At 38.8% G+C, this 14,527-nt stretch overlaps 1 protein-coding gene across 1 annotated transcript in view; it reads left to right on the top strand.

Moving 5' to 3' along the window:
- The window catches only part of HS2ST1 (heparan sulfate 2-O-sulfotransferase 1), an 80,481-nt gene extending 66,931 nt beyond the window's left edge, over window positions 1–13,550 (top strand). The window contains exons 3-7 of the mRNA XM_080623492.1: window positions 3,114–3,199; window positions 7,204–7,342; window positions 10,774–10,871; window positions 12,091–12,248; window positions 13,167–13,550. Of these exons, the coding sequence (XP_080479618.1) occupies window positions 3,114–3,199; window positions 7,204–7,342; window positions 10,774–10,871; window positions 12,091–12,248; window positions 13,167–13,393 (708 nt within the window). The 3' untranslated portion in view covers window positions 13,394–13,550. The remainder of the gene's footprint in view (window positions 1–3,113; window positions 3,200–7,203; window positions 7,343–10,773; window positions 10,872–12,090; window positions 12,249–13,166) is intronic.
- Window positions 13,551–14,527: the final 977 nt, after the last annotated feature.

The following is a 14,527-nucleotide window of genomic DNA, read 5'->3' as shown; positions in this document are numbered from 1 at the left end:
ATATTGCTTCTCAGATGCCTTTGTCTTGAACTTGCTTGTGGTTTCTTATGGCATGCAGCCAAAGGTGTGCTGCTAGCCTGTTTCCAGTGTTCCTAAACTTCTGGTTTAGACCTACCTTATATGACAGTTTGGATAACTAAGCTACCAGTGCCTTCCTGCAGAGGGATTTGCATTCAGTCATCCCATTATGCTTGGTCTTGAAATCTGAACTGAGATTTCTTTTAATAGGGACACTGCGTCTGTTGGTCATAAGTCATATTTGAGTGGAAAATCCTCATGTGTCCTCACCAGGCTGTGCTGGTGATATTCATCCCCAGTTATTAGTAATTTTGAGTCAGTTATTCAGCAGTTGACAAACAAAACTGGAATGTAATGACAGGAAAAGCTGGGGCTATCCAAAATCCATGTGATACCAGGCCACTGGGTAATGACCATACCACCTTTTGGTGGCAGAGGGTGTGGATGTTCTATTCAGATCACAGAGAAGAGGGACTGATGGAAGCAGTGGACAGAGATGAAGGCTTCCCACATCACTTTGGTCTGCACATACCCATTTCCCAGGGATTTTTTTGCTCAGACCAAGTATGCTGGTTGATTTTACATTTTCCCTTTTGGCTCACTGGGACTCGTTATAAATTCTTATCGTCCTAGAAACTGAATGTATTTAACTTACCTTTCAGGACATCTTATGCCCCCAGAGTACTTTTGATCTGGCTTTTTAATTCAATGAAGCTCAGCTGATTTCTCACTTACTAAAGGCTGCGAAGCAACTTTGGAGCCGATTATATAAAAGCACCATGAAACAGCTTCCCAGGAATTCCATTCACGTCTATCTGCACTTTTAAAATAACCTCCCATTTTATTCAGTTGGGTTTAGATGGAGAAGCTTGCTCAGCCTCTTGAAAGCTCCACTATCTGTTAAGCCCTGAAAAGAAAGGTAAAATAGATCATATTTAACAGTATGAAGCAGCAAGCAATATTCATCTCTGCCCTAAAATGTGTGAATCCAGACTTACTAGGCTATCTGTGACCTGGAACAATTCTGTTTGTTGAAATGCCGCGAATGGGGCTGAGGGGAATCTCTTGCCTGCAGGCTGGTTATAGGTGTTAAAAACCGGTATTCTCAGGACACAATGTGGGGTTGGTCCATCTTAAGTCAGACAAAAATGTCACAGCTGTCTTATAAAGCCTTCCTAGCTGCCTCTTAGCTTGCCTGGTGTTGAAGTTAATAAAAGGCTATAACACCCATCCTGTGTTCATAAAAAGGCTTTCACTTAGCAGACAACAACATTATATGACAAAGACAATAAAGGATTTTTTTAACCATTACTGGAAGATCTAAGGTTTGATGCCAGATGGTGGCACAAGGATCTGAGACAGAACTGACCCTTGGGACTTTGCGCTTAACATTTCCCTGTGCCTAGTCCTAGTCTATTAGACACTGTGACTCTTTGGGGCTTGGAGGTGATGGAAGGGAGGATAATGTATACTTTGCATTTAGGAAACTTCTTTCTCAGGTATAGAAGTATTTATAGCTGAGAGTCTGCACTGAAAATACCGTGTCATTAGTCTTTAAAAGGTACAGTCGATGGAAGTGTGGTTTGTTTCAGTAGCAGTAAAGGTAGATCAAGTGAATTCAAAGTCTTATAGATCTGTATCAGCTTGTGCTATGGACAAAACAAGGCAGAAAAGCCAGTGCAGTTTATGAAACACAATTGTGTAACATTGCGCAGTGCTAGATCTGCCACAATTTTCATGTGCAGTATATGGCTTAAATCGTGAAATGCCACAGACTGTGAAAGTTGTACACTGAAAAAATAAATGCTGCCTGTTCCCATAAAGGAATGTACATTTCTTTTACCGGAGAGTCCAGGAGCCAGTGTTTGAGGAAATAAGTAAGTTTTATCAACCTTTTAAGTCTTAGACTGTGAGTTTTGCACATTTGAAGAAACAGAAGCAAGCGGGTCTTGCCTTTTAAAATCTTCGGTTGGCTGGTGATAGTAAACCATAAGTATCATGTTCAGGACTCTCAATCCATTAGACCTTACAGAATGTTAGTGCATTGACTTGAGCTCTCCAGCTTTCCCTTTTTGACTGTCTTGTCTCACCTCAGTATCTTCGTGGTTATCTCTGTCACTGTATAACAGAAAAGATACTGTAGACGTGCAGGGAATGCTGTCTTCTCATTTGCAGCTTCACAAGTGGCCTATCATTGTCAGACAGCCCAGGCAGCACAAGTTCATCATCTTTTCTTTATTATCCAGTTGACTAGTTTTGACATAACTTTCCGAGTTAAGTGCTTTGATGTTAAAATACTCTGTTCATCTCATAAAGCCAAGCTATTTTAGGGTTTGCATATCCCACTTAATGTGATAATCCTTTCTAGTTTGGGGTGTGTACCTTACTTTGTTCTTTGAAGTCGAAAGCTATTCCTGTTTTCGTAAAGTTTGCCCTTAACTGCACTATCAGCCCTTGCTGAAGGGCTGCTTCGTGCTTTGACATGGAAGCTTCACTGAAATGTTAGGCATAAGGTAACAATTCAGAATGGTAAGCTATAAATCTAATTTGCACTGTATATACCTTTATGCAATTTTTGGATTACTCATGCATTGCATTTTGAGATGGGGGAGCAAATGAACCATGAGATTTGTTTCTTGTTCCAGTAAAATCGGTCGAAGAACTTGCTTGTAAATCAGGTAGGCTTTCATTTAAGCGACTAACTACAGATCAGACAATTCCATCAAAGGTGTACGTGCATTTCTACTTCTTGCTGAAGGAATTCCCCATTCCTTTCCAATGACAGATAAAATGGACTGACAAAAACGAAATGTTTGTCTTGCTAATGCTTTTGTGGAAGCTTTTCTTGAATTGCCTTTCTGATTGCTGTCTTCTGCTTTGGTTTACTTTCTGATCGTTGAATTGTGATGCTATAAGCAGAGTCCTCTGTATGCTTGAAGTAAAGTCTATTTTAGGTTGCACAAATTCTTTGCTCATCTTCAAAATAGAATTTTGTTTTGTAATGCATGGTAAGATTTATAAACCAGAGGGTGCCACGTGTGGGGAAACTCAGTGTGTTCCAGCTGTACTGAAACACTTTCTGCTGTCTTTTACAGGTCCGATTTGTGAAGAATGTGACTTCCTGGAAGGAAATGAAACCAGGATTTTACCATGGCCATATATCTTATTTGGACTTTGCCAAGTATGTTACCCTTGGATATATCTGTTGAGTAGCACTGTAGTTGAGGTTGCTTGGATGCGGCCGGGGTATTAGTGCCCTCTAGTGATGACAGTGTGACAGCTGAGGTTTGAAACGTTCACTCGCTGAAATTCCTGTGCTGAGCAGTATTTGGGGTTGATTTTCACAGTTTTCTCTTGTCTTTTTGCATGTTAAAGTGTAGCCGAGTCTCATTTCAAAACTATTTATATGCTGCGTTTGGTATTCCTTGTGTGAATTACAGTCTTGTTTTACTGAAAATCCTGGCTTTTCTCTAAAACACTGGCAGTTCTGCTTTAGGATTGCTTCCCATTCTGGGAAGTTTAAGATACTTCTCAAGTATGTTTCTCTTCTCAAGTACTTCTCAAGTGTGTTTCATATAACAAGTAATACCACCTGCCTCTTAAGTTATGTAGTTCTCTATCAGAGTATCCCTATATACTGTATCAAAATACTAAAAATTGTATTTTAAAGCAGTTTTCTGGCCTATAGTATTTTGACTTGCCATAAAAAGCATTGAAATAATTCTTCTGGAGTTAAGTCCTGCTGCTTCTAAAATTAATCTAAAGGAAAACAGGGTAAAAATCCTCTCAGTGACTTCAGAGGTTCAGGATCATATCTGTATTCACACTTTCATGTGTTTCTTCCCTTGTCTCATTTTTGCTAATGGATCTAAAGCAGTGATCCTCAGTAGCTCAGTCTTGTGAAGCCTCTCCTTGAACTGACAAGTCAGTTTTGCTTCAGATGCTTAGTAAGCAGTGCTTCATTTTGCACTTGCAGCATGCAGAAGATCATTGAAAATTGAAAGTGGAATTTTCAGGTCGCAGCATATTTGGCTGCACAGCCAATAGTAACCAGTACTTTCACCTCCTGCTGGTGGTCAAGCCTCAGTCATGTTATGTTTCTGTGTATTAAAACATTTATATATGAGGACAGGCTGTTGGGGCTGGTTCAGACTGGAGAAGAGAAGCTGTGGGGAGACCTCAATGCAGCCTTCCAATATCTGAAGGGAGAATACAAGGATGCTGGAGAGGGACTCTTCACAGGGACTGTAGCGATAGGACAAGGGGTGATGGGTTCACACTGAAACAGGGGAAGTTCAGGTTAGAGATAAGGCAGAAGCTCTTCCCTGTGAGGGTGCTGAGGTGCTAGCACAGGGTGCCCAGAGAAGTGGTAAATGCTCCACCCCTGTCAGTGTTAAAGGCCAGATTGGACAGAGCCTTGGGTGACATGGTTTAGTGTGGGGCATCCCTGCCCATGGCAGGGGGGTTGAAACTGGATGATCTCAAAGTCCTTTCCAGCCCTAACTATTCTATGGTTCCATGATTTATTTAATGAAATGAGGGTTTTAGTGTGTAAGAGCTTCTTTTGTTTAGTCATTGCTTTTAATTATTCTCTTATGTACACTGATTTTTAATTCTAGCTTTTGATTACAAAGAATGAGATGGGGAAGTGAGAGCTTCAGGGATTCCCAGTGCAGCATATTATATAATAGAAAATACTAAAAGCTACAGCAGTAGCTGGATACCAATGGCACCAAGTAAAACCTTGAAGTTTACAAAAAGTAACTAGCTTGGAGTCTTAATTGCAGCTCATTCAATAAAATAAAATGTATCAACTTTCATTAGCTGCTTTTCTGCCTTCTAAAGTTAAAATGCTGCAACATTAATACACCCTTGAGCTGAGTAACAGCTTTCTGGAAGGAAGGAATGTTATTTAATTTCAAGGCCAGGTTGGACAGAGCCTTGGGTGGCATGGTTTAGTGTGAGGTGACCCTGTCCTTTGCAGGGAGTTGGAACTGGATGATCTTAAGGTCCTTTCCAATCCCAACCATTCTATGATTCTATACATTGCTCACTTCATAAAGCTGAAAACATCCTCAGATACTCCAACATTTAAAATAAAATAATTACTTTACATCTAGAGAGCATCTGAGCGATTTCACAGATTTCTTTCATCTGCACCTTCCCTCTAGGACTGTGTTATCCTTGCACTTGCTGTTTGTTATCCTGTCCCCTAAATGGTTTATTTCCCAGCCCCCTTCCCCCAACAGAGCTTGCTTTCTCATATGTCGGGTTCTCATTATTAAAATAATTAAAACCTTGAATACTTTGGCTGTGCTTGGCAGGGCTCACACTTTTCAGGCTGTGAGGTGTGTTTTTGTAGTGAACATTCTTGGAGTAGAGAAATGTAAAGTATTTGCAACAAGTCAATGCTTGCTTATACGCAGATCTCAGGCTTGGGTCCACAGTCAGGTATCAGAAGAACCTCTTAAAATACGCTGAAGCTTAAAGTACTGCGTTCAATCAATGCCTTATGGTATTGAGAACAGGTTATCATAACCCATCCATGTAAAAATTGCAGTAATACAAGTTTAAATCTGTTTTCCTCTTTTTCTTCATTTCTGATCCACTCCCTCTCCCTCCTTGTTCCCTTTTTTCTCTAGTAAACTCTGGCATTCTTTGACAATGCAGTTACAAAATCATTATAATTACTAATAAAGCTGTAGTAGTAAGTACCTTATGTTATCCTAACTGGTGCAAGGTTTGCAAGGTCATGTGCAAATCCACTTGAACGTACAGTCCAGCACAAATGTTTCCAAGGGCTCTGACCCCTTCATTTAACACTCAGAAACATATTATTGGTTAAGGCTGCTGCATGATCAGAATGGTTTGTTCCAGCCTTCTCCAGCACTTGCAGTAGAGCCTGTAGAAGGGGACACCTGTGCATGTCTCGAGCACTTCAGTGGACCTGAAAGAGGTGCAGTTCAAAGCCTGGACTTTGAATCGTTTTGATGCACACACTTCTGTTTTGCAGACGTTGAGGAGTAAGAGCTGGCATACAGACAGATGTCAGCAGTGTCACCTTTACCTGCTACAGTCTAATGCATTGGTACTCTGCTGGTAACATCTGAAGAACCAGTTGCTGTTCTGTAGCCTTTAACAATTTCCATATCTGTATTGCTGGCCTTTTGCCACAGTAATGCCTTTTAATTGTGGGGGTTTTTAACTTCTTCTCTGCTGCTTATTCTGTGTTTCTGTTCTTCAGCTTTTGCAACTTAAGATTCCTCACGTGAGCAGTATCTGGTATTACAATTTACAGAGTACCGCTTGAACAATAATGGTGCCACACCTGACACACATTCCCATTGTGGTATAATCTCTTTAATGTTTGGATACCATATTTATTTGCCACAGTGATGTCTCAGATGGAAAAGAAAATAAAACTGAGAAATGTGTCGTAAAAGCTGCCTTGAATGTAGATCATTGAAAGGCAGCATTTGCACAAAACCATTTCGGTGGTTTAAATCTTTCTCACGTGTCCTATGAGCTTACCACCTCATTTCATCAGGCTTCCTGTTCGTACCACAGTAAATCAAAAGTTGCTTGAGGTAAATGTCTAAGGGAAAATGTTACATTTTCAGATAGAGAAGTTAATATGGTTACAGATACTATTTAAGGCTTTTATTTAATAAGCATAGCCATATGGATGCAACCCAGGTAATGGATGGGCTCTGCGCTCTGCCTGCCTTCTGTTAGAAATCATGTCTCTGTCAACTGGAGACCTGCCAAGAAAACCACTTGCAGCATTGCATAGCACAGTTCAGGAGGGCAGGAAATCAATATCAAACTTCCTTATGCTTATTATAAACACGTAGGTGGCTGCTAGACTCATTAAGGCATTTCTAGAGCCAGGACGGTTGTATAAACATTTTGTTATCTATTGTGTGAGGATGTTTAAGGGTTGTTTGCTTCTCTTAAAAAAATAAATAACTCACAGTCCCAAGAAAGCTGAAATGGAACTGACTTTCACATCCACGTAACACACTGGGTAACGAAGGTGAGAGGAAGCAATCATTAAACTTCCTCTCACCATCATCTTCTCTGTATGTAGATTTCAGTTGTGTCAATAGAGACAAGCTTTTAAGTATTAAATGAGAAGCTCTAATTTGGCCTTTAAAAGACTTTTTTTTCCCTCTTTTACTTTAGATTTGGTGTCAAAAAGAAACCAATTTACATAAATGTCATAAGAGATCCTATAGAACGACTAGTTTCTTATTATTACTTCCTGCGCTTTGGAGATGATTACAGACCAGGGCTACGGAGGCGAAAACAGGGGGATAAAAAGGTAAAAGACACTTCATTATATGTGGTTTCTTACCAAAATTAGTGTAAAAACCATTTAAAAATGTCCTGATAGAAGCTGAGTATTTCTTGTATCAGTCTTGGGGATGGTGGCTTTGCAAGTTGTATTCTCCCTTTCCTGTCTCTGCTAGACCAGAGTGGAACATGAAGTACACTAAGTGTAACATTTTGTGTAACCTTATAAATTCACGTAATGATACAATTTGTTATTAAATACAATTGTGAATGTTTTCAGGTACCTGGGGTTGTAAGTATGAAGTTAAAGCTTATCCTCTTCTATAAGAATTCTGCATCTCTTCTTGTTGAAGATTGAAAGACATTTTTCACTGCTATTTTTTAATAATTAGCAACGTTAAAACGAACAGTAAATGTTGCAGTGGAATTGTGTGAAGAGTCTTCTTGCAGACTATGGAGTTTTAATCACAGGTTTCTAGACTTCCTCCAGCTGTCTTAGGTGGCTATAGGAGTAGTTCAGCTTCGTATATTCAAACCTTGATTACTAACACAGTTTCAGAAGGACAACATCATTCGGACTTCATAATACATTTATTGCAGAAGGAACTTACACATCCACTGTCATGGTTTGCAGGAAGACATTTGTTGGAGCACGTTGCTTTGTACTGCTTGTAAATGAAGAAGAAAAGCGAGGTATTCAGCATATGAATATAGTTTCTAAAACTATAGTTAGAACAGGGTGGAAGTTTTTAGTAGATGGAAAGGGCTTTTGTACATTACAGAGCCAAGCACTTTAAAATGTCAGTGGCAATATTTGAGTAAACTGATTATTTTTTTTTCTGTAATGTTAGCAATTTAGTGTAGAATGTGCGAATACTGAAAGACACTGGAAAAATAACTCATCAAAAATCATACTGAATACAGCTTAGTATATACACAGCATAACTAAGAAATGTGACTACTAATTTTGGGTGCACTTCCTCCATCCAAACAGTGTATTTAGACTGTCTGGAGCAGAGCATTCCTCTTGTCTTCCCAGTTGATGACTAGCTGCTCCTCTGTTATTTAGGGTTTGGCGCCATCTTCAGCTACTGCTGTTCAGTTTGTCCCGACATCCTACAGCATAGGTAGAGGAAAGCTTCAAGCAAACCACATTGAAATGAAGCTTAAATAAATCTATCTTCATAGCACTGGCTACAGAAATGATTTAGTAATGCGGTGTCATAAAGGCGTTTCTAAAAAGAAAGAGAATCTCATCTTTTGTAGCCTACTCTCTTACTGTTCATGAGGAGCATCATTTGGTCAGTGGAATTCCGTGCTGGTGGAGATCAATGAGTTGGAAAGCTGACCATGCTACCAAGTCCAAGCTTTTTATAGGACTTAAGCTTCACACTTTTTACTAAGTACTAATAGCATTGTTTTAGTTTTGAATTAGAGTCCAAACAGCCTTGTTAGGTGGTCACTGGGAAACATTAAGGCAAAATCCCTAATGCTACTGCTTGGTAGACTGCACTGTAAGCTCTGATTTGATGGAAATGCATTCCTATTTATAATGTTTGTAATTCACTGCATTAAAAATTTATGGTTTTCTATTAAAGATGCTTTTTCTTTTCATTTTGTCACTATCGTGCCACTTTATTTAGGTCTGAAACTTCGTTGTTGCCATACAGATTTAACTTGTCCTGTAAGAAGCTCTGGTTTGTATAAAGTGAAATTGATTTGCTATGCCAAGTTTTAGGGATCCTGTTTTTCCGTAGTGTTTCCAAGAAAACTGTACATATATAGATGGTATCAGGTTTACATACATTAGCTATAAAATTCTTTAAGCTCAAAACTGGCTTGGCCCAATCGCAGTGTCTATGACACTGATATCTACCCTAATCTGTGTTATAGGAGATTCACTAAGAGCTCTTCAAATGAAAAGTAAAGAAGATCAAAACTTTCTTCCTAATGGAAGTCCATTGTTCCTTTATTAAATGGGAGGGAATCTTAATGGACTTTACACCCTCACCCCCTACCAATCCATACCTCATTTATATGGAAGAGTTCTTCATTCATTTTCTTCCTATATCCCGTGCTTCCAAAGTTACAGATAGCTTGGCTTCAAGAACAGGGTCTGTAGAGACAAGTATTTCTTACAATAAAATCTCTGGGTGGAGTAGTTGAGGTAAGTATAGAAGAGAAAATGGGGAAGGAGGTGTGTCCTGTTTAATCTTACTTAGAAAATCCCTTACTTGCTTTTGTGTATTAACTATAAAGTAACCTGCAGGTATAAGCAAAGGAGTCTTTCTTTTGACAGATGCTAGTTCATACTTAGTATATATGCTCATAAGTTAGGAGGTGGATTTAAACATTTCAGTTCTTAAGTAATGTTGATGTTATAATAGATCATGATAGATCAGTGCAGAATTTCTCTTAGAGAGCTATGCTAAAGAAAGCATACCAATGTCTTGTTTTCCTAGTGAAGCTGAGTTTTTATCTGTGATATGTGACATGTATGAGCTATTCTAAGCTCCAAGTGCAATGTGGACCTAGGCACCGCATGTTAATCCCTGCTTTGGCCTGGTATCAGTATATTTTTTCGGATTATTTTAGGATCTTTACCTCAGAACAGAAGCAAAGGGCATTGTCCTTGTTCTAACACTGAATAATTAGGCAAATATATTTGTTAATAGTTGTTTTGAACAGAAACCAGACAGAAGAAACAGTCTAAAAAGTTGTCTAAGTGGTCACTTATTTGTTACTAAATAATATCTTAAAAAGCTTTCCTAGATACATGGTTTACACCTTGCTTAGAAATAGGAATATTGTGAATACTTTATGGTGACTGGGCAAAGTATTTACCAATTCTTTCCAATGCTAATGGAGTTCTTATTGTAACTGCATGACTGCAGTTGAATCTCCGTGTTGCTACAGCTGTCTATCCACGTAGAGCAGTGCTGTATTTGCCAAAAATAAATTGGCTCCTGCAATGGCAGTTATTTGTCATATTTAAAATGGAATAGAACATTGTTTAACCTACAGCACAAAATGCACAGTGTTCTATCATATAAAGATCCAGCTGTTTGCAGTATCACATAAATCCTGATGGCAATTGGTGCTCTATCTTTAGTGACTTATTTTGTAAGGGAAAAAAAATGATGTTAACACTTACTGACTGGTTTTGCTTGTTTTGACATTCAGCCTTTATCATGATTATATTAAAGGTGTATCAAATGAACCAGGTAAGATCAAATTGTTCATTAGCTCTAATTCTAGAGTGTCCAAATACTATTTGAATTGAGATGAGTAACTCCTAATAACACCCTGAAAGCAAAGCTTGGAAATGTACTGGTTTTCCTTCGTTCACATCATCTCTTGTGTTTTTCTGTCCCCACTACATTTAGCCACTAACTAGGTTGGGATGCGGGATACACATGAAAGATTTTAAAGCTCAGCTCCATTTTGTCTTTGTTCCAGACCTTTGATGAATGTGTGGCAGCTGGAGGTTCAGACTGTGCTCCAGAGAAACTTTGGCTTCAAATTCCCTTCTTCTGTGGCCACAGCTCCGAATGCTGGTAGGGAGAGAAATGTAGCTTAAATTGTTAGTCAAGTATATCAGTGCTAAAAGCTAAACTTAACAAACCTGAATATGTAACACAGTTGGAGAAAGTGTGCGGGACTGGACAGAGTGAAGCAGCAGGTACTTTAGTCATGTATTTTCTTTTGAAGATGCATTTTAATATAACAGTCTTGCAGCTCTTGAAACAAGCAGTGTGTTAGTGTACTGTATCAGCAGTGCTAGGAGGGAAAACAGATGTTTCCCATTTTAACAATAATTTTGGTAGATTTGGAGTCTTGACATTCTTCTCTTCTGTCAGGCTACAATATCCATCTTTCTGAATGGAGATATTTTGTTCAAGCTCCTTGAGTTTCTTGGGAGAGCAAAATAATCGGGATCAGGATAAATTTATCTTCTTAAACCTTTACCAGACATCTAGTAGTCAATGTTATGCAGAAGAAACCAAACCAAAGGCAAATAGTGTCCACCTGTCAATGTAGCATGTTTTATAACAATGACACAGGCTTTAAAACATTGAACTAAAGGGAAACAAGGGGGGGGGGGGGAAAGCAATTTGAAGGATTCTGAGTGAAATCAAGGGCAATTATTTGTCAATGCTGCTCTTCATCCAAACATGAGCAAAGCACGTGGTCATTTAGAGCTCCTCTTTCAGTGCCTGTCGATCAGACCTATCTATGCCTGGGCCAGGTGGAGAAGCAGAAAAGGAAAGAACTCTGAACCTATCTTTTCACCCTGTCTAGAGCTATAAAAGGAGGAAGACAATGTCAGTTTAATTTCTGTCTGTTGTTCAGTAGGGAAGTCCCTCCGTTAAGTGCAGTGACTTTCTAGTTCAGAATTATGCTTCTAGGATGCAAAAGGGAAAGATGTGTTCTTACCAGAACCATTTCTGGTAGCTAATGGAAAAGTGGAGACTGAATATTGATGTGAGAAAATGTAGATCCTCCAAATATTGCATTAATAGAGACAGGAACCCTATACGCATGTGGTTGGTTTAGTAAATGAGTTATTAATCAAAGTAAGTAGAGGAGTCAAATTTCTAGGTAGGAACTCAGATGGGAGAAACTGCAAAGGGAAATGAAGTTAGGAGTGGTTGCAACTTGAAGTGAGCCTTCCCTTTCCTATGCAAATGTCCCGTTACAAAATAATCTCCATCTAGGGACCAGCGATTGTTGGCTGACATCAGAACCTGCTGTAATTGTTCTCTGTCATTTTAGGAATGTGGGAAGCAGATGGGCTTTGGAACAAGCCAGATACAATCTGATTAATGAATACTTCCTAGTAGGAGTTACTGAAGAGCTTGAAGACTTTATCATGTTATTGGAGGCAGCTTTGCCCCGGTTCTTCAGGGGTGCCACAGAACTGTACCGGACAGGTATTTACAATATTTAAATGGCTGATTTTCAAGGATTCCATGGATTTTTTTCATCCTCTTATCCCTGTTTTTTAATGTGAATTCTTTAGACTTAGACGAATAGTTTTGAATCTCTGCCAGGTTTGCCTCTCAGTTGGCTGATGTTCCTACATGTTTAAAAGACTCTCAATACAAATGTTTGAGGGCAGCCAAAGTATCTTCTTGCCTTACACAAGCCTGTGCTTGATGCAACCTGGTTGGCTGTGCAGAAAGGCCCAAGGGATACAAAGGCATAAGTACATGTTGTCTTCCCGGGATCATAGTAAGACATTTGTCATATAGCTAGTAGCTTGGTTTCTCGGAGGACTGCCCATGCAACTTAGGATGAGGAAAAGGTCCATGTTAGGCAGGGCTTCTGCCTGCAAATAGAAGGAGAAAAGGATCTGATGTGCAGGGTCTAGATGCGTAGTATTAACAAGTTTATTACAAAGCAGCAGATAGCAGTTCTTAGGGAAAATGCTGTCATCATTTTGGTCATCTTTGTCTCATGTAAGAAGTCTCTTGCTCTGCAGCCTTTAAAATCCTTAACAGTTGATATCAGATTAACATCTAAATAATTAATTTTGAAAGACCAATCTTGCTCCAAGTACATTATGTGGAGTAATCTTGTTCCTTAAATGAAGTGTTCATTCCCTGGGTTTATTAAAGTAAGGAGGAAGAATTGAAAGAACTGATGCAAAATTCATTAACATTTAGTGCAAGAGACTGCAATTTTCCAACCCTGCATGTTATGTTAATAAATTCTGGATGAAATTCTGTCGCTTCTAATGCAGTTTATCAACATGCTGAGAGGATAAAACTCTGTGAGTAAAAGGACCGTAAACATCTTTTAATCCATGAACTTTAAAGTGAAGTTCCTGCTTTCGTTTTTGCGTTTAGGAAAGAAGTCTCATCTTAGGAAAACAACTGAGAAAAAACTTCCCACAAAAGAAACTATTGCCAAGCTACAACAGTCTGAAATCTGGAAGATGGAGAATGAGTTCTATGAGTTTGCACTGGAGCAGTTTCAGTTTGTCAGAGCACATGCAGTTCGGGAAAAAGATGGAGAATTGTATATTCTGGCTCAGAACTTTTTCTATGAAAAGATATACCCTAAATCAAACTAAGAACAACACTGTATGGTGAGATTGATGGACCTCAATCTTTGGTCACATTGTCATCTTAGTCCTCAGCCGTGGAAACTAGATTGCTTGTAGACCTTCAAGACATTTCCTTATAGATCTGAGAAAAGTGGGCTGTGAATCACCTCCAGGGCATTGGATACTGGCTAACTACATTGGTAATCCAGAAGCAAAGGCTTCATTTCTTTTATCTGATACTTTCAGTGGGAGTTAAGATCCTTTACCTGAAGAAATCTACACTTTTAATTTGGAGCAATTAATACACAGCAGTTCTAGTTGAAAATATATCCAAACAAAAGAATGCTTCTGTTGATGCTCTTTTTAAGTTTCAGAGCAATTTCTTTCCATTGATACTTCTGTGAAGAGGAAATAATTTTCCCCAGCTTTCAACATGGAAATTTGGTCGCATCCAATAGTGTTAATAACTGGTTGACATCTGTGCTTTGTTTTTGTGAATCATGTCACATGATATTAATTGGGATGGTGAATCATGTTCTGCTGAGAAATGCTGCTGCAATTGCCCATATTTATCTATGTGGTTTTCTTTACAAATGACAATTGATCATGAGCGTTCAAACATCATTTCCACATTAATATTGTAAAAAGCTAAAGAATCGGAGCAGTTTTGGTTTTGGTTTCTTTATCCCCACCACCACTGGCTGAGGTTGGGAAAACCGTGAAGAAAGCTGGTATTGTCTGCAGTTCTAGTTGATCCTTACACAGTGGTATAAAAGTCGTAAACTCAGTATTAAGTTTCTCCATGGATTCTTTGTAATAATTGTAAACTGAGGTATTGGTGAATCCATATTATGACTCCATTAGTGAGCTGTGGTATGGTTAGGGTTTTCCTACTACTTCGATACTTTTATCTGTAGAATATTTTTACTAAGGTGCTTTATAATGTGTTTTAAAGCATTGCATATACAAAAGGAGTAAAATGCTGTAAATACTGCTTATTTTATGTATTTGGACCAAAAGGTTTAAAGTAACTAGTTTAAAGTGGGGTTTTTGCACCCGTTCTGTTATGTGTGAAGTGAAAAACATCACATCTACTTCGTGGTTGAGTTACAACTGTTGGACATTGCTGAAATGCACCTCAGTGACCTCTCTGACTTCAAT

Source organism: Psittacula echo, assembly GCF_963264785.1.
Source record: "Psittacula echo genome assembly, chromosome: 7".
NCBI lineage: Eukaryota > Metazoa > Chordata > Aves > Psittaciformes > Psittacidae > Psittacula > Psittacula echo.
This window is presented reverse-complemented; position numbering and strand designations above follow the sequence as displayed.